The sequence below is a fragment of the Cryptomeria japonica genome, chromosome 6 (genome assembly GCF_030272615.1).
Source record: "Cryptomeria japonica chromosome 6, Sugi_1.0, whole genome shotgun sequence".
In the NCBI taxonomy this organism is placed as follows: Eukaryota; Viridiplantae; Streptophyta; class Pinopsida; order Cupressales; family Cupressaceae; genus Cryptomeria; species Cryptomeria japonica.
Window position 1 is genome coordinate 407,441,752 of NC_081410.1, and position 21,836 is coordinate 407,463,587.

At 35.3% G+C, this 21,836-nt stretch overlaps 1 protein-coding gene across 1 annotated transcript in view; it reads right to left on the reverse strand.

The window, feature by feature from the left end:
• The window catches only part of LOC131065853 (exocyst complex component SEC8), a 246,086-nt gene that overhangs the window by 194,066 nt on the left and 30,184 nt on the right, over positions 1–21,836 (reverse strand). Inside the window, exons 4-6 of the mRNA XM_058000496.2 lie at positions 13,996–14,100; positions 12,291–12,400; positions 11,631–11,813 (exon numbers count right to left, since the gene is read on the reverse strand). Coding sequence (XP_057856479.2) covers positions 11,631–11,813; positions 12,291–12,400; positions 13,996–14,100 — 398 coding nt within the window. The remainder of the gene's footprint in view (positions 1–11,630; positions 11,814–12,290; positions 12,401–13,995; positions 14,101–21,836) is intronic.

Consider the following 21,836-nt stretch of genomic DNA (forward strand, 5'->3'; position numbering starts at 1 on the left):
GCTCAAAGACTCAAAACTTGAGTAATCCTTCTTTATTATTCTTCAAAAACTTTCAATCCACATACATAAGCTCAAAGACTTCTTGCTGTAAATTTGGCAAAGTTTTTGCTTGCTTTCCAAAAGATAAATATTACAATAGACTCCTCCAGTATTTATAGAAGAGGAGCCTTGAGAAAAAGGTGGGAGGATCCTAACTAACTTGAGAGATTCTCTCAACCACCAAGACTCATTCAATAACTAACTGAGACTTCATTAACTAACTAAGAGTTACTCCAACTAACTAAGACTTATTCCAACTACAGTCCTAATCGGACACAACTTGTAGTTGTCTTACATGTAATTACAAAAGTGCAAGTAATGTGTAACTTGCATTTTACAAAAAATATTTTTACATGTAACTTGTCAAAACGAAATTACAAATGCATAACTAAAACTATTCCATGTGTCTAAAGACACGACTCTAACTGCATCATCCTTTGTCTGTGATGATCTTCATGTCGCTTCAGGATGCTAGAACTTGAAGTATTCTAGATTGGTAAAGACATCTTGAACCGGAACGGGAACTTGCATCCTTGTCTTCTTGCTTGGGGTAATACTAGCTTTTCAAGAGGGAACGGGCTGCCTTCCTCTTTTCATGTCATGACCATCTTTGTCTTGAAAGCATTCTATGCTCTCAACCATGAATTGTTGTTGTATCTCTTCTTTGTATCATCCTTCATTCTTGAAATCTTCTTGCAAAATAAGGCCCATGCCTTAATCCATTGATTTGGTAGATCGTGTGTGCAAACCGGACTGACAAGGGAAGGGATAAATTGATGCGAAAATGGGCTCACAAGTGAATTTCGGGTTTTGGAAGCTGCATTACATGTGTGGGAAAAACAAGAGCATTAACTTGCAAATGTGGGAACAAACATGCAACTTCATATGTGTAATGGGTAACTACAAGTTTGCACTTGTAATTGGTCCTTTAAAACTCATTTTCAAGTGTTTTTTGAGTGCATTTTGGACCAATTTCGGGTTCTGGATGGCTGACTGCAAGTAGACTTTAAATGGGGAAAATGAATGAAGGTGTGAAATGAGTGGATGAATTGGTATGTACGGATGAGGGAATTGGAAGCGGATAGGTAAAAATGAATTTCAAGAAGATCACTTGGAACTTTGCCAATGCAAAAATGGGAAGAACTTTCAACTTGCAACCCGGATTTCAAAAAAAAGATGGTTAAATCTTTTATCCGTAAGGGAAGAACAATGATTTTCATCCAACTTGTAATCGGAATTTAAAATCCCGAATACAAGTAAAGAGGGAAAATGGGGAAGAACAATGCAATTCTAAAATTGCTTTACAAAAGGGAAAATCTCTCTCACAAAATCTGATTTTTGGGGAAGAACCAACCATTTACAAATTTACAACTAGAAAGAAAAAAACAAGAAAACAAGAAAAAAGAAACAAGAAGAAAATAAATCTTACCTTGCTCCAATGTGAAAATGCCTCTCCAAAAGATAATCAATCTTTGAAATAAAGAAGAATATCTCTTAAAAAGAAATTAACCGTATTCCAAAACCCTAGCCACGTTTTTGAAAAAATGGCAAAAACTGAAAAACGTGGCAGCAAATGCATGAGAAATGGCATGGAAAATGGCCAAGACTCTTTCTAACCTCAATACCTTAGCATACCAAGCCAAAACGATTCATAACATTGCTGATTCGTGGCATTTTTAATGAAGAAAAACGTGGTTTTTTAGCAAAAACGTGTTTGCTGTTATAAACCTAAAAACCAGCAAACTTAACCTCCATGTGGCGTGAAAGGTGTCTAAAAATGCATGGAAATAGGAAGGAATCCAAAACGCCTTCTATCTCCCAAAAAATCTCCACAAAAATTTGCTAAAAATCTTCAAAAAACATGTTTTTCCTTGCAATTCGGGTTTTTTGGAACAAATAGCAAGTTTAAAATGTATGAAACAATGAAAATCGGGTTTTTTGGAGGATATGACAAGTTTAAAATTTCACTTTTTCAACATGTTAGGCAAAATCGGGATTTTTTGGCCAAATAGCAAGTTTAAAATGTCAAAAATGCACTTTATGAGCAAAATCGGGTTTTTTGGACCAAAGTGCAAGTTTTAAATTGTCACTTTTTCACTTACAAGGCAAAATCGGGTTTTTTTCACCAAACTGCAAGTTTACTTGCACATATGTAATGGGGATTTAAAATCCCTATTACATGTGAAAACCATTAAAGTAGGGGTTTTTTCACCAAACTGCAAGTTTACTTGCAGTTGAGCCAAAAAATCCCTATTTTAACTAAAAATGACCAAAAAACAATAAAAAGATAAAAACAACAAAGGGGAAATTTAAAATAAATTACAAGCAACATATTTGAAATAAAAGTGCACATGTAATTGGTCAAAAATTCCCCTACAAAGACCAAAACAATGAATATCATTAAAACTTGCAGTTTGAAGAAAATTCTCCACCTGCAGTTGGGGTTTTAAAACCCGACTAAAGGAAAGACATAGCAAACGAACCCAGAATTTGACGAAATTCGAAACGTAGTTCGAGGATGGACTGAGGATTAAGCCACTCCAAGGATTAGTCGAAATTATGCCTCGGGAAGCGTGCCATAGAGTAAATTTTTTCATTTTTTCACAAAAATTTCATGTAATGGTCCTTCATTTTTGAAAACAAAAATGAGGACAACACATTGAGGGGGGAAATGTTAAGAAATCTACGTTTAGTGCTCATATTGTAATGTATTAGTTACAAGTTTTAACAACTTGCTAATACCTAAATCAGTTAGAACCATATGAGGAATTTAAGGAATAATTTCCCCAATATATGTAATGGTTTTGAAATGATAAATGTGCAGCAATTATTTTGTTTGTGTAGCTCAGAAAATAAAATACATAATCCATAGGTTTCGATATGATTCTTGTTAAGCTTCCTTAAATGGTATATTTATAACATTTTATATAAAAAACCATCAAAAGTTGTAAGAAAGTTTTATATTTGGCAAAACTAAGTTTTGAAATGAGAAATGTGCAGCAACTATTTTCTTTTTGTCTAGCTCTGTAAATAATATACATAATCCATGGATTTTGATATGATTCTTGTTAAACTTCCTTAAATGCTCTATTTATAACATTTTATATAAAAAGCCATCAAAAGTTGTAAGAAAATTTGAACAATTGGCAAAATTAAGTTTTGAAGAATATGGCAAAATATCTCAAACACATGTATCTAAAAGTTGCCAAGTGATATGAGTCTCAAGGCAACTATATTGATTTGTCACATAGATTAGATAAGCACCTCAAGATTGATATCCCTCAGCATCTTTTAGATAGATGTATTTAAGATATCTATGCCAGTTTATTAGGTTACTATATAGATGTATATAAAATTGGACATAACAAATGTTTGACATGATCAAATTATGTTATGGGGATTTTGTCATCTACTCCCTTGCTGTCATCACAGTTTTGCCTATCAGCATGATAAATATCCTATTATCAAAAACTAGCCAATAATGTTTTCATGCTTGCCTCCTACAAAATAAATATAACTCATTCAGAATGCACATATTTATGGCCCCATGTCAACTTCCTTTTTTGCTATCTTGCACATGCACATACTTACTAAGATCCTTGCTGAAAACAGATTTCAAAAATTTTATATCTCATCTAAAAATCTTGAGTACCAAAGATGAAGATTGCCTACTGAGCCTATAATTTCAAACAAAAAAAACATCACTAATTACTATAAGCAAGAAAAGCAGTTAACATCATTCGTATAGCTTTCTGTCAATCTAGATGTTGGTTGAAAATCTTGTACACTTGGGAAGGTGTGCAAAATTATGGTTTCAGCCACAGCGTGTGAGTTAAAAACTCTCCTAATTCTAAGGGAAGGCTCCCCCTTTCCTACTTCTAACTTATTGGAAATTAATTATAACTTATATATATTAATTTAACTTGGGTGGGACATCCTTTTCTCTTTTTCAAAAAAATGATATTCTTTTCTCTTTTTTCAGAAAAGAAACTACAACTTAGAGTAACAAATTCAAAAACTTTCAGGAAATTTCAGCAATTACAAAAATGCTTATACAATAGAGAGCGAAGTTTCCATAAAAGCACAAAGTTTCCATCACTTCCCCGGGACAGAAAAATAGAAACAGAAGCCCAAAGTCTTCAACTCTTCTACTATCCTATCAACCTTCTAAAATTATTATTATGGTAAAAACGTACAACATACAGCAGCTCAAAGTCTGTCAATATAATGCACTTTTAAACTGTAATGGACAAGAACAATTACAAGCGCATAGTTTTGTAGCTTTTCTCTATCATAAACACTTAACTATACTAATTTAACCCTCACTATTTGCAACACAAAGTCTACAAGAGATCAGATTAAAGCTCTTTCCAACAACCTTACTAGAATCTCAAGTATATGCAAAAAAATATATCACTGTGACATAAGAACACAATGAATATGTGAACAAAGTATCAACACAAAGTCTGAAAACTCAAATGTTCTCCTTATATTGCTTGAGAGTCAAATTAACAAGTATAAAACACAAATTTTTTATCGCTATAATTTTTGCAAAGTTTTTCTTGCTTGCCAAAAATATTCAAATTACATAGAGCACCCTCCTATATATAGGAGAGGGGCTAAGAGCAAAAAGTGGGAGAAGTCCAACTAACTAAGACTTATTCCACAACTAACTATGACTTATTCCAAATTACAGTCCTATTGTCTTTCAAACTTGTAATTTGTTTACATGTAATTACAATTGTAGAATACAGGTAATGTGATTACTTGCAATTACAACTTTTGATATCACATGTAATTTGTCAAAGAGAAATAACATGCTACAACAAAACAAAAACACGATTCAAGTGTCAGGAGACACTTCTTGTTCCTCCCTAATTTTTGCCATGAAAGCTTGGAATTTGCAAATTGACTTTTGCAATTCATCAAGATCTGGACCCATTGTATTTCTTGCAACAACAATAGTTTTGATGATGACATCAAAATATTTTATTGTTGCTACTTGTTGTGCGAATCGCACACCCATCCCTGTCTTGGACAAGGACCCCCCCCCGGTTCGTGCCTTTTTGTCTTTGCAGAGGGGATATGAAGGGTCAAGTTGGTGAGTGATGGAGTCTAGAATTTCCTAACCCTGAAATTTGGCTAAGTCTGGAATGTCCTGATCCTGAAATTTGACTAACTCTGAAAAACTGAGGAATTGATTTAATGAAGTGAAATTGGTTGATTGATCGTAGGATGTCATCGAAGAACCAGGAGAAGGCCTCAAGCGCAAATCAAGGAAGGATCGCAATTCAAGGCCAAGAGCTAAAGACTGGAAAAGAAAAGATGCAAGAGCGCGAAAGCAACCAAACATTGGGAACCGTGCCACTGAAAAAAGATGAAGTCCACCACCGGGACCAAAGACCAAAGAACACTCTGAATGCTGCAAGTTTATGCCTTCTCAAGAAAAAGCACACAACTGGATTTAAGTCCAAAAATTCAGTTTTAAAACTGAAACTGCTTTATTGTAAACTGACTATGGGTCCCGGGCAAGATATTTTTTGTGGATAACTATTCTCAACCACCAAGAAGATTGGATAGACCTGAATTAAAGCCAAAAAGTGGCAGGTAGTTGAGATAGTTGCTGGTTGGATAACTGAGAATTAATTCGGCATGGGTTAAAGCTACCTGCTTCTGGAAGGCAGATCAGGACCCTTGGATGCAGTCCATCCTAGCCTTCGATTCAAAATTGTAATATCTATAAAAGGCAGAGGCCCTTCTTTTGTAAAGGGTGAGATTGTTAGATAGTGAGATTGTTAGATAATTGGAGATTGTTAGAGGGTTAGAGATTTCAGTTAGATAGTTAGATTTCAGAGTTAGAATAGGTTAGATTTTAGGCATAGCATAGAGATGCTGCGGAAATTGTTGTAATGGCAGCTGAAGCAAATATATCAACATTGAAATATGGTGTTTGTTGTCTTTGTTTTGGTCTGTTTGCATGGTTTCTTTCAGCTGGTTAATTTAAGAGTGCAGGGATGTATTTCTGGTTCATACCATTGGGGGTCTGCTGATTATAGGTCACCGTGCATGGTCAGTCTGAACCCAAATTGTGCTTAGTTCAACTGCGGGTGTTTGTCTTAGGCTGCGCCAGAATTGGGTGCCTAAAACGGGTGTCTCCGGTCTGAAAATCCTTCATCCCTTGGAGCTTGCACCATTTTTGTCCAGTTGTGAGGGTATCTCTGGCGAAACAAGAACTGGTTTATCGAATCTGTCTACCCACTGCATCAGCTGTTATCATCCTTGTCCTTAGGCTTCCTGAACCCTTCCCTTTTGATTTTATTTCGTAATTCGAGAATCACAGCAAACTAGCTTGTTGCAAATCGTAAGTCCCCTTGTGTTTCCAGCAAAACACATCGACCACTGAGTAATCCTGCAGTCAAGACCTGACAATCAAAACCTTGAGGTCGTCCCCTTTGATCAAACCAAAAACAGCATTAGGGACTTCCTTATCTCAAGAGAGGATAGGATGCTCAACTGGTTATTCTATTCTGCGTTGGCCATATGGAGTTTGCAGCAATGCGATTTCAGACACGTCAACACTACTCTATGTTCCTCAAGAACAGTTTGCATCTTATCAAGAAAGGTTTGGTACTTCACAAGTTTATTGATTGAAGCCACTGTAAACTACTCAAATTCAAACTCCTGATGAAGTCTTGACACCAGTTCAAAGAGTATCACATTTTCAGAAAGCAACTCTTCATCTTAACCTACCATCTTGCAGGACATTTTCTCAAAACTAGAAATAATATCATGCTCCATTGCACTACTCATTTCTAGAGCAGCTTCCACATCTTTAATTAGGTCCTTGACAACCAATGACTTATTGATCACGAGCTCTTCAAATTCAATGTACCTTTCTCTAGTTGGTATTACAGTGTTGTTGTACAGGATCTATAACTTCACTTGATCCATCTCGTGCCAAATTTTCAAATCCTTTCACATAGATTCTAGACTTAGCTTAAAAGCTTTAGAAGTCTAGTTTAGCTTCATCTTTGCTATTCTCACATTGATCAGCACCTATAGAACTCTCTTTACCACTTGAGTACTTCGATCTGCTAGTTGATCTACCCAAGAATCAATATCTTTTGCCTTGTGTGCAGCTCTCTCAACTTGTTTGATGGATTCTTTGGAAGTGAACGAAGACAAGGGATCAACCTTTTCCGAAGATTTAGTGATCTTTTGAATCACTGAAATGAGTTGTGCGTCCTCCTTTGCTAAGAGATCATCATAACTCTGAACCAATGAGGCTACAGAGTCTTGAGCATCATGCATCATTCCAGCATGCGTATGTTTTCCTAGCTCCACTCTTGTGAATCTATAGTCAGAGAATTGCATTTCCCCTTGTGGCTTATCAGTAAGAGGTTCTGCCACCTCAGCATACTTCATCTTGTTACTGTCCACAACCACTTGCAAAACTGTTTTGGCTTTCTTGGCTACCTTTGACTTTGATTTTCCAAGTTGTTGAAAGTCAAACACATTAGGAGAAATTTCCCGCTTCTTCCTCTTAGAAGTGATTGAGCTCAACCATGGTGGCAAATCTAACGAGTTTTCCTCAGAAATAGCTACTATAGTTCGGGTAGAAATAGGCTCAAATTGTACCGCAGTTGTTATTCTAGGGGAAGTCTTGGTTTGAATAGTAACAATTGTTTGCTCAGATGACATACCATGACAGGCTTCAGACATGAACGTATCAAAGTTCATAGTAGAGGTGTCAATCTCAGGAAGTGACATACTTGATAAGATAGCATATGGAGGATTTGCATCAAAAACATTCTCCAACTTGTCATGTGGGGTATCCAAAGGTAACTCTGCACCTGATGATGAAACCACAGTGCAAATGGATACACTTAGCGTAACGGGAACAACATCTGTGTAAAAGAATCAACATCTGTGTCTAATAGAGACATGGGGAGATCCAACGACATTTGGGGAATGGTCATGTGAGGAGAATCTGAGTTCAAGGTAGTGGGAGATTCTGAGGTGTTCTCTTGTTGTTCATCCTCAAGATCAATAACCTGGATTTGAACTTGATATTCCTCTTTTCCTTTCAAAGATACCTCTTCTGGAGGGATAACCAAAGCTCTACTGACTCTAAGCTTCATTCGGGTACCAAAAGAAGAAGTGCACTCTTTGGTCTTGACTTTTATTTCAGACTTACACACAGTGGGTCCTGCTAAATCATCCCCTGCTCCAACCTTAATCTTTATCGTTTTAATATCATTTCTCTTCAACCAAGCATTGGTAGTAGCAAGGATAGATTGAAATCTATCAAAGATTGAGGTGCATTCTTTCTACGAACACTATACAGATGGAAGAGGAGCCTCTACAACCCTTTGCTCTATATACTCTGGATCGAGTATTTTTTTGTCATCTACCATGCCTTCTGGAATCTTAGTCAAATTCAAATCTACAATTTGTTCCAAGGTAAGCCTGCTATAGTCCATCTTCCTAATTTCTTCCTTTGTATGAAGATCAACCCAGATATCCTCGATACGATGAGCATGAGTGAAGGCCCTTTTGATATTATTTTTCATAACTCGGTAATCAAAATCCTTTCTACCCTTGAACTTCTTCAGCTTGATTTCCTGAAGCTCTGTTTCTATTGCCTTGGCTGTTGCTAAAGTTGTCAAGGAGTATCTGCCAATCTGCAGTGGATTACGTAAAGATATATTGATACCTGCGTTGAGCTAATTGGTATGCATGAACTATCATTAGTTGTCTCCCCAATTCCATCAGAATGATCTTATCAATGGGATATCTCGGAAGCATATATGGATGGCCTTCAAAACAGCCAACTCTCATGTAAGTGAAAGTTGGGAACTGGAGGAAAAGGCATCCGTATTCATTCACTTTTTTCCAAGCTGCCTCAAACACTCTTTTATTTTTAAGTGTCTTATCAAACAGACACATGAAATGACCAAAGAAAGCATCCTACACCCTCCTATAATGTACCCTGCTAGGTCTCAAGGTGAGTTGATCATAGTATTTCCACACTGGTATCAATGACCTGTCACCTTTGGTAGAAAGACCTAGAAACTATCTTAGTGATGCTACTATGTATACCAAGTAAGAATTCACGTAGAGTGTGAGAGTGGTTGGAACTTGTGAGAGTTGCTCGCACATATTATCACCGATCACTTCACCCTAGAAAATATGTGACTGAGCCTTCCTCATAACCACAATGTATTTAAACATCCAGACATCAAACACATTAGATTGATTCAACCCCATTATACTACTTAGGAGCGTGATCATGTCACTGATTTCTTCATTGAGATCAGATCGGTACAACTTGGGCCATCAAGACAAGTAGGTTTTGGGTGTCTTGAGCCACTCAGAAATTAATGTGCCTTATGCAATCTCCCTTTTTCTGATTATAGTAATCAAGAGCACTCTTCATGGTGATGTCCGCATACACTAGAGCAGCAAGAACCTTAAAGGTTTTGTCAATGGTTTCTGCATCCAGTCTAATGACAATATTGCCATCATCATCCTTGATTGTCCTAGATTCCTTATCAAAACGAGCAGCGCAGGCAAGGACAAACTCTAGTTCCAAGGCAGCCACTAGGAAAGTGGAAACCAAGTGAATATGACTATTAAGAAGCAATTGCATGCCATGATCTGTTGATTTTTCTGCTCCCTCAAGGAACTTGGACATATCAACATGCCCGATCTCTGTATCTTTGATTTCATCAATAGATGAACTCACTTGAGAAGGAGAAATCTCATTTTGGTACTTGTCATATTTGAACTTCATCCTCTTGTTTGAAGGGGATGTTGGTTCCTCTGTCGTTGAGCAGGAATCTGTAATGCTGCGATGAAAACCCCAAAGAGTTAAGATATCATCATGGGCTATTGGATAAGCCATGATACCTTCTTCAAATGAAAGAGTTTGTAGAACAAAACCCAAATCTTGACCTATCATGATATTTATCATGGGGAAGGGAAAAATGAGTGGACTAACTTGCATGACATGTTATGAAAAAGACACATATGGAGACAAAAGGCAAATTTTGGAACTTGGGAGGTGGAATGCAAGTGCAAATGAAACATGGTGAACTTGGAATGCAGAATTTGTGGAAATGCGTGTTGGGAAGAAATGAAAATATTTACATTTGCAATCGGGTTTTGGAGACCCAAATGCAAGTGAGGCAAATTGCCAAGGAAGGTATTAGCTTGCAATTGGGTCTTCAAGGCCTGATTGCAAGTTAAGAAGCTTGAAGATAGGCGATAGGGTTACATGCTTGCAATCAGGTCTCTAAAACCCGATTTCAAGTAATAATGCAAAGGGGAATGGAAAGTCTTGCAATCGGGTTTTGGAGACCTGATTTCTAGTAATTATTACTTGTAGGAGAAACATATACACCTACGCACTTGGCGATCGGGTTACAAGGACCCGATTGCAAGAAAATCACAATCGCATGACAAAGGGGAAAAATAAACACGAAGTTGGGTTCTAAAAACCCCAACATCAATGCATTTGAAATACTCTGAAGAAAAATGCGATTTGAAAAACAACGAACTTGCACAAACAAGAGCTTGGAACAAACATGGACTAGGAACAAACCAAAAAACGAAGGGAAGAAGAGGAGACAAAAGCACCGAGTTCAAACTTACCTGGAAATGAAACTCCAAAACGTCGAAAATGCTTGCCCAAATCTCAAACGCGACCCCAAACGAAATTGCTCAATGACGTTTTAACACTCCACATAGGAGCTCATATAGGCATTGGAAGGAAATACAATCCTTTTACAACCCAAAGACTGTGCTATAAATGAAACCCCTCCTTTAACACGAGTTCCAAATGAGAGACAACTCAAAACAATGAAAAGGAGAAGCAAATCAAGTTTTGGAACACCCGATACAAGCAACAAGAAACTTAATTTCATTTCCCTTGTAAAGCGAACCCTACTTGTAATTGGGTTTTAGGAATCCGATTGCAAGTTATAAATACTTTACATTATTACAACTTAACTTGAAATTGGGTTTCTAAGACCCGATTACAAGTAAAGACAAGACTTGAGCAGATAGGGACTCAAAACCCGATTTTAAATAGAAGGCTAAGAAAACGAAAAAAACTAAGGATGACAAAAACTTGGACTAAAATGACAAACACACCCACTAAAGATTTGACAAAAACAAATACGAGTATTAAACCTCGTAAAACGTGCCTTAGAGAAGAAAATCTACAAATTTTGAGTAAAAATTTGTAGGGGTTGTCTATTTTTGAAAATTCAAAAATTGAGACAACACTAGGCATGCCTATGGATTCCTGCTTGCTTTTACGATTGAACATCTCTGTTAAAATAATATCTTTCTGAGCTTTCCATATTGTATGTTTTATATATATGTACGGAGTTTTTTGGCATTTTCTCAGTAAGGTTATTCTTAAATAATAGATACACATTTTCAGCTCAACTATGGGAACAAATGGGATCCAATAGATATCAAGGCAACGAATTAATGGAGTAAAGTATGCGCACAATTCATGAAAAAAACAGAAGTCAAAGCATAAAATCCAAAAAATAAGATGTCATCACACAAAAGCATACCTCCCATCAACAGAACCTGGCTTGTGTTGTCCATCTGCAGCTTGCAAAGAATCAATATGACTATCATTCCGCCGCATAGTTCTAGTCCGTCGTGACCCTCGATGTGAGCTACCAGACATAATACCAGATGCTGCTAAGGTAGGAATGTCATCATCTTTATCATTAATGATGGTAGAATTTGAACTGAAAAGCAATAGACCAAGTTGTAAACCATGATAGATGAAATGTATGTAATGGATAACTGAATCTTGGGAAAGTCCATTTTCATTCATATAATTAAATTTGAAATTGAAATGAATCAACTGAGAGAGATGGAAAAAAATTATTAATGAAATTGCTTATTACTTTGAAGTGTTGCTTTAAAAAGTCTAATAGAATATGAAATAAAAGCATGACCAGTTGTGTCAGACTAAGTTAGGTTTAGAAATTTAAACTATATTGGAAGAAGAAAGACCAGAAGACTGAACATGACAATTTCAGGAAGTAGTAATCTGTAAATAGCAATCTTGTCTGCTTTCCACAATTTTAATCTTGATCATGAGTCTTCAGTTTTTGCCCACATCCTTGTTAGCCAATTCCTCTATCATGCCTAAGTTTAATTTTATGATGCCAAAGATGGCTGCAAGCAAGCATCTTCAATACAAGGAAATCAAGGAATACCTGTACTCTCCCTTATTATAAAGATGAGAATGCAAGTCTTCTACTACTTTAAAAAATAGGGTTCCACGTAATTTAGTTAGTTCTGAGCGAACATCTTGCAATGCACCAACCTGCAAATAACAAAAAAGCAACCAGGCAATGAGATTTTTTGTATATTCTCCAGATTCATAAGTAATTTAGTATATCAAGAATTGACAAGTGAAACACATGCTCCATCGAACAAGAAGGCTTCAGATAATACATATTGCCTCTATATCCAACAAAATTTTATTTCCTTAGCTTGCTCATAATGTTGAGTGAAAAAATGGAATAGATATAACAGAACTCCAAAATTTAGGGGCCATACAGACCAGGGCCTCAAATTCTTTTAACAGAAATACATGTAAATCCCAAAGCATTAGATACAGTAAAACAAAAATGAAGAAAAATCACAGAATACTGAATTAGAAGAGACTGGATAAGAGTTATTTTACCAGACAAAAAGTGTAACTTTTTCATATGAGATAATATATAAGTTCACATAATTGATAATAGAATCATTACAAAAAGTCTCTGGTTACACCTTTCAATTTTCAATTTTCACTTCTAATAACAATAAGCATCTAGAAATCATGAGATAAGCTATAAAGATAATTACAAACACAAGCTGTATGAGGGAGCTCTGTTCATTGATTTTTTGTTGTTGAAAAGACTGTTCTTTGAGCTAAAGTTTCATTCTCCAAATTTTCTGTTAAATGAGAACCTAGGTTTGCTTGTTATTAATGCTAAATTCATATTTGCAGATGACTGACTGCTCCAGGCTTGTGATTCTCTCTATTATGTTTGTGGTAATATTGTTCAAGAAAGTATATCAGTTTCCATCACATGATCTCATCAGGGCAATCCTATATTAGGATGGAAGACCAGTAGTTCAAAAATAAAATGAGAGAAAGTTTTGGTGTACTGCAGGCTGTCACTATAATTCAAATCCTGGAGTCATGAGAAAATAAAAAGACTCATTTTTAACACAGGCATTTCTTCTGATCAACACACAAAGAAAGAATGTGAAATTATTTTAGTCCATAGGTAACCAATGTAGGTCTATGGGACTCAAATATGTTCAATTATAATAGAATGTACAAGGGTAAGAAATAACCCTAAGAGCTGGAAAAGCAGCTAGGAAATAAAATCTTAACGCAAAACAATTACTTTCCAAAGAGAAATTATGCAAGCACTTTTTGAGGTTAACTCCATTTTTTCTCTTCTTGCAGTCATTTAAGGAGAATGTATAGTTTCCAAAAGTCACTCAATGTGAGAATCCATCTTGGAAGGATACATGAAGTCTTTCCCACTGAGGCATTCACTTGCTCAAACAGACAGGAACAGAAAGATCCACAATTAGTTTCTTGAGAAAGTACATATATTATAGATCTTGTCAATGCAAGAATGGTTATTATAAATAAACATATAAATACCTATATCATAATGGACAGAGCGCAACATGGATACCTCATCGACCCAACCAGAAGCTGGGCCCAGGTTGTCTAAATTGTCAGGGTTTTACTCCTAACACTGTGTACTATGCTGTGATGCACTGTGTACTATGCTGTGATGATTTAGAATATCTTTTATGTTGAACTAGAAAACAAAACAAATATATAAATGGACAGCTGGAGAATTTCTGAGTAAAATAATACAGATATGACTTAAGACAACAAAGACTCACCCCTTGAATACCCTCTCGCTCAAGCATAGATGTGGACTGAAGATGAAGTTGGACTGCTGCGTAATATTGTTTTTCTGCAATAAGCTTTTCAATACGTGCAGGAACCTGCATTTAAAATATGAACAAAAGAAATTTAAACAAATCACAAAATTGAATCCGGAACTTCCAAATGATACAATCTCATTAATTTTAAGGCTCATATTTGACTTTTCTCAATCCCCTTTAAATAAAATATAACATACAGTTTTCCTAAAAAAATATAAGATCGGAGAAATGAATTTGATATCATTGCTCAATACATAGAGAGAGAGAGAGAGAAAGGACTAATTCTAAAAAGGAGATTCAATTGATCAAATATATAAATATATATATGCATTGGCAGTGACATTGTCCAAAATAATGTGCTAGCCATTCGAGTAACAGTGCAGATCACATTAGTGTCCGGTGGACCATAGTGTAATGATAAGATGAGAGCAACTACAACTGCTTATGTTGCCATATGATAAAGTGGGCCTCCATCGAATCAAGGCCTGTTACATGTCTGTAGTGAAGATTAATGCAATAGAAACCCCTAATGAACAATGTTAAATTTTTGGATTAATCAAATCAGAAATTCACAGTTCTTTCAACATTAATTCTTAGTTCTCTACATTCCCCTCATTAATTTGGCGATTCAACATAAAACAATGAACGGAATTGGAATAAGCATACACTGCTCGAAGATGCTATTAAAGAAAAAAGATGAACAAATAGATATATCAAATACAATTATTATATAGATTTTCAATTTTTTGCAGGATTTGACCATGTGTGTTTTAAGCATAACAGCACAGGAACATACTCCTGAAGGTCCAGGTGGCATCCCAAACATCTTGGGAATGAGGGGATGGAGATAAAACATTACCTCCACACCCACACCACCCTCCAAAAAGACTAATGGGGTATCCAAGGAACATGCTCACATGACCCTCTTTTTTGGGGACACCGCTGTCATTCCCAATATAGCATAGAGGATGCTAGGACGTTCCTTGACCAAGGTTTAGACATTTGACAAACTATCATGTTAGTCAAAGTCAACATATCCCTTGTTAGGCCCTTAAGCCATGAGTTGTAGTAGGATATGTGATGACCGACTAAGGCCTGCATAATTTTAATTTAATATTGTAATTTTTCTAGATGTAATCATTATAAACCTCATAGACCTATATTGAAATTAGTGGTTGGCTCGTCCATTAAGCTTTTAGGTGGAGGTCTATATATAGGAGGTAGAACAAGTTGTAGAGTAAATAATTTTGTGTATTTTGTTATTTTCAAAGACTTTTGGAGGTTGGCCCTCAAACTTGGTTAATCTATTTCAAATAATTCCCTCTATTTCACTGACAGTCTTGTGGATGTGATCTGTTTGCATATTACTCTACTCTTTTACTAAGTAATTTCATAACAAGTGGTATCAAAGCTTTAATTTATGAAAAGTGCACAAAAATTTCACAGTTTTTTTTCCAAACAAACCCCTTATATTGCAAAGAGTCCTTCTCAGATAGACATCTGGTTTCAGCATGTCTATTGCCACGCTTTATCATGCATTGCAACTCCACATATATGCTCAAGGTTACAAGATTCCTATATTGATTTTCTGGTAGCACCCATATTTTTATAGATAACAATTTGGCAGCACATCTAAATTGCTTCATTTACCTAGCTTCTGAGTTTCAGGTTTGATAGAAGATGGTGATATCATCAATTGCTTAAGTGCCACAACATCAAGTTAGCTATGAATGATTATCAATTGGGGAGCATCATGTTTGCAATTCGTATGGGTGGAGTAGATGTGGTTTTGGGAGTAAAATGGATTATTACATTAGGGACTATTGATATGAATTTTCCAAAGCTTTTCATGGTGTTTCATTCAGATGGCCAGAAATTTGAACTTAGGTGATTACAAGCAAAATCTCCTCAATGTTCCCACCAAGTGACAAAGTTATTGAAAAAGAGATCTTCAAGATTTGTTGCTCAATTATATTTACTAGATGTCCAAAAGTTTCTAGCAGCCTCACCAATAAATCTTCAAGTTATTTTTGACAAAGAGATATTTACATACAAAATGGCCTTCCCCCAAGAAGAAATCATGACCATGCTAGCCATTTCAATCTAGGAAGTCAACCACCAAACATCAAACCATACCACTGACCATATGTATAAAAAAGTGAGATTGAGAAAATTGTCCAAATTCGGTCTCAAATTTGGTTATCCCCGAATCAGAATTAAAGAAGAGGACATTTCAAAAACTGCAATCTGCACACATGAAGGTCATTATGAATTTATGTCCATGCCTTTTGGTCTTACAAATGCTCTTTCCACATTCCAAAGTCCAAAGAGTTCCATATTCAAGCCATTTCTGCAAAATTTTGTACTAGTTCTCTTTAATGGGATACTCATTTACAACAAGACCTGGGAAGAACATCTTCAACATGTAGATCTAGTGTTGTAACTTATAAAACACAATCAACTTTTCATCCGACCATCAAAAATCCCAATTGGTGGAATATTGGATCATATAGTTTTATATGGGGAAGTAAAAGTGGACCCCAACAAGATCGAGGCAATGCTCAACAAGAAAATTACAACAGCACTCAAGAGTTTAAGAGACATTTTAGGTCTTCCAAGCTACTATTGATGATTTGTCAAGAACTATGATCATATCACTACTAGACTTACAAAGTAAATACAAATGATGTGTTCCACTAGAATGATAAGGCCACATAAGCCTTTGATAAATTCCTATGTGTACTTCAAGATATGATATTGGGGCAGTCCTAATGCAAGAAAGAAGACCTATAGCATTTGAGAGTTGACAACTCAAAGGTAAGAATATCACCTAGCCCATTTATGAAAAAAAAAAGTTGGCAATTCTCCATGTAATAAAGCAATGCTGATATCATTTGATGGGAAGAAATTTTAAAGTCAACATAGATCATGACAGTCTCAAATAATTTTTGCAACAAACACTTAATCAAAAGGAACAACAAAAATGGGTTACTAAGATGCTAGGGTACCTTGAAATTGTTTATAACTAGCCGATAGTAAAATATATTTTGAATAGTATTTTGGAGGGTTGAAAGATTAGAAAATGTAAAAATTACATTTATAAGTGATAATTATTTGTAATGTAAACAAAGTGATTTCAAAATGTAAAAATCTAAATTTAAATGAGTGTCAATTATTTTGAAAGTTTAAATTGTACAAAATGTTTTTACAGTCTATGAAAATGGTTAACTTAAGAAATTTATTACATTGAATATATTACAAATAAAATCAATTTAGAAATCTAGAGTGTAAAGTTAATAAATTCTAAAAACTTATCAAAAAAAAATGAATATAAGAAAAATAAAAGGTATAAAACATTCAAATATTAAAAACTTAAATGAATATACAAACTAAAATAATTAAATATATTGGTAATAAAATTGTTTTGGACAAAATAATTTTCCTAAAAGTGAAAGCAAGACACATCATAAAATTTGTACAGCCTGAGTTGGCCTCGTGGTGGAGAACTTGTGCTCTTGAAAGAGAGGTCTCAAGTTCAAATCCCACAAGGGGCTAGAGTATGTACACCTTATCGGCTTTGGCCCATTACCGATCAAAAAAAAAAAAGACACAACATAAAATTATAAAATTTTCAATCAACAATTTTTATCAAAAATATTACTTAATTTTTCACTATGATACATCATAAAATATATAACTAAAATTTTTATTTTGCACATAGTTTCTTCATAAACTTTTTAAAGAAACTAATATGTCGCTAATTATATTGTTATTTATTATTATGGAAAAAATAGTTTTAAAAAACACATTTGTTAGAAGTATTTGGGGTTGACAAAATTAAGATAATTTTCAAAAAAAAATTAAATTAAGACTATTAGTTGTTGTATATTAAAATTGTTTTTGTAAATAAGAAGTGTATATTAGTTTATTATTTCTTTACAAGTATTAATAATATATAATATCAAGTCATTTTAATTAGAAAAAAAAATGTAATTAACAACATTTTAAAGAATTTTTTAAGTTAAACATTTTTTTTGCTCGGTAATAATATTGTTTTTATTAAGATAATCAAAGATGTACATTTAACTTTAAAATAAAGTATCCTTATCCACCACACCAAAAATAACGTCTTCATGGTAAAAATCCAGCCTACCGCCTATGCTAAAGCAATAAGACAACACTACAAACTTGTCCATATTCGACAAACCAAAACCCCAGCCATAAAGTAGCTAACTTAACAGAATTACAAAAAAGGCAGATTTGACACCGCAACACCCAAAAACAACTAAGAGTCAAAAATGCAACTGTATCATACTGCTTTATCGCCTCCGAGATGAGTATGCATGGTGTCAAGTGTTCATCCCAGACTTTGAAGAAACTCCGCACCCTCCGGGAATTCAGCTCCCCATGAAAGGGGCACAATTGTTTGTGCGTCCCAAGCATAAAATTAGCTTCCATGTCGCTTCCATGTCCTCTATTGTCTTTGTCACCCCTCCGCTTCACCACCACAACTCTCAGACAACACTCTGCTACCGCTCTCAATCGATGCCCACTCTGTCTTCTCAACAAACATAAACCAGAAAAAGTGAAGTAAATATCAATTGAACCACTTCGCCTCAGCTCTCACTCCCTCTTAAATGCCCTGCACAATATAAATGCCCGTCGTCAACCAGAGCCTCCCACAAACCATTATCGTACTCATCAAGTACTCGATAACATAACATCACAACATTCCTTACTGACAACACCAAACTATCCAAAATTATAATCCTCCAGGTTTAAATGCCTCAAATCCTCGACTCTCAATTCCCCGATGTCATTAAAACTTAAAGCCCATTTAGATAATATGTTTGCTTCCATATTTCTCGTCCGCTTAATATGACTAACCTTAAAGTCTTCAAAATAATTTAACTCTTCTACAATACTGAAAATTGAGTTTTGCAAATGCCACGCTTCAATCGACCCCTTTATTATTGTCTGGATTATCACCAACGAATCCCCTTCTAAATGTAATTTCTCCACCCCAATCTTCCTACAAAAACTTACTGTCATCAAAGCAACAAAAGCTTCAGCAACATTGTTAGTCCCTGGCTCAATTTTTTTCGCTCCCAAACACATCACTTCCCATTTCTAATCTCTTACAATAAAACCCGCACCTGATGGTCCTGGGTTGCCTTTTGAAGCACCATCAAAATTAACTTTTACCCACCCCTCCAAAGGTTTCTTCCACATCTCCTTAGACAGAGGAAGAGCTGGATTGAACGCAGCCACGCCCATTAACGGGCCTAAACTTAATGCCCAGCCATTTGGCTTGAATAATTTTGTCTTCTAAAGTAAAAGAAACCTTTGGATTAAAATATTGGGACGCAGCTGCACCCACCGTTTCTTCTAAAGCATTGTTGTCCTCATTTTTGTTTTCAAAAATGATGGACCATTACATGAATTTTTTGTCAAAAAAATGAAATTTTTAGTCTATGGCACACTTCTCAAGGCAAAATTTTGCCTTATCCTTGGACTGGACTAATCCTCAGTCCATCCTCGAACCACGTTTGGAATTTCATCGCATTCTGGGTTCGTTTGCTATGTTTTTCCTTCAATTTCAGGTTTTTTCTCCGTAACAGCAGGTGGGAAATTTTCCTTAAGTTGTAAGTTTTAATATTTTCCTTTGTTTTAGTCTTTGTAGGGAAATTTTAAGTTAATTACAAGTGCACTTTATGAAATTAGAACTTGTAAATTACTTTTTATTTCCCCCTTGATGCTTTTTGGCTTTCTAAGTCATAATAGGAACTTTTTGAATAAGTAACAAGTTAATTTTAAATTTTAAATTTAAAAAGTCACTTGTAATTCTTTTATAAAGTTCCTATTTAAGTGGTTTTCAAGTCACTTGTAAAGGGAATTTTATTTCCCCATTACAAGTTCTTTTTGCAAGTTAAGTTATTAAAACTTGTTAAGGGGATTTTATTTTCCCCTTACAAGTTATTATGACTTGTAAATCTCTCTCAAAAACCCGATTTTGCCTTGTGCAATGAAAAGTAAACATTTTAAACTTGTAAATGAGTTCCTAAAACCCGATTTGCTCTAGAATGGAGATAAAGTTATTTTTAAACTTGTAATATGAAGAAAGGAACCCGATTTTCACTATTACATGCAAAATTCGAACTTGTTGCATTTCTCCAAGAACCCGACCAGCTTCTTAGGCGAATTTGTTGAAACTTTCAATTGATTTTTGTGGAGATTTTCTAGGAGGAAGAAGGCGTTTTGAATTCTTAGCTATTTTCATGCATCTTGATTCTTAGCTATTTATTTGCTGGTTTGAAGGCGTTATAAAAGCAACACGTGTTCTTCGAATGCCACGATTTGCTCCTCCAAAATGCCATGAATCTTTCATCTCCTAAGTCGTTTTGCCCTCTCTTGCCTAGGTGTTGGGGTTTGATGAGGTTTTGACCTCTTCTTATGCCATTTTACAAGGCGTTTTTGCTGCTAAAGACGTTTTTCAAAAACGTGGCTAGGGTTTTGGGAGTTTGATTTGTTGCTTATTTAAAGGTTTTAAGTCTTCATCACAAAGATTGTTGCATTTCCTCGGAAGAGAATTTGGATTGAAGCAGGGTATGTTTTCTTTTTATTTTGTCTTTATTTCTTGTCTTCTTGTTTTATCTTTCTAGTTGTAAATTTGTATATATGTTGGCTTTGCCCTAAAATCGTTTTTGTGAGAGAGATTTTCCCCTTTACAAAGCAATTTGTAAATTGCATTGATCTTCCCCATTTTACCTCTTTACTTGTATTCGTGATTTTAAATCCCGATTACAAGTAGGATGACAATAATTGATCTTCCCATGTGATTGGAATATTTTAATCATCTTTTGGTAAAATTCCAAATTTCTAAGTGGAAAAATACCCATTCTTTCAAAATCGGGTTTTTAGAACCGGATTACATGTTAAAAGTTCTTCCCATTTTCTTGAAGATGACATTCCCAAAATCTTTCCATTTTCATCCATACACATTGCCATTATCCATACATTCCATTCATGCCATTTCCCATGTGTCAAAATCTCATTTTTCACTCATTTCTCCATTTTCCTTTTTACAAGTATACTTGCATTCGAGTTTCATAAGTTCGATTGCATGTTTGTCCTTCCCCACTTGTATACTTGTAAAACGTTCCCCAAGATCCGAAATTGGTCAAAATCAAGTTTCAAACATTCCCATTTATTTCCCATCTTTCTCTCACAAAGTTGAGAAGTGCAAGGGTTGGAGTTTTTCCCATTTGAAGAAGAAAAAAATGTTAGTTGCAGCTGATCTTGATGTTGCTTTAACACTTTAAGTCTTCATCGCAGCATACCAGGTTGTTCTTCAATGTCAGATTCACCACCATCTTCCATTCCAAAGAAGATGAAGTATAAATATGACAAGTACCAGAATGAACTTTCCCCTTCACAAGTTTCCTCTCCTTTGGATCATATCAAGGATACGGAAATAGGGCATGTTGACATGTCGGAATTCATTAAAAGGGTGGAGGATCCACAAGATAGTAATATGTAGCGATTGTTGGACAGCCACATTCATCATGCATCTTCTTTTCCAGTAGCTGCCCTAGAACCTGAATTTGTTTTCACTTGCGCTCATCACTTCGACAAGGAGACGAGAACCATTAGAAATGTTGATGGTGAGGCAATAATCCGCCTTGATGCGGATACTATTGAGAAAGTCTTCAGAATACCATCAGCACCTGTGTATATGGAGATTTCAAAGGATAGTGCAGCTAAGTACTATGTCAAGAGGGAAAAGGACTGGAAAC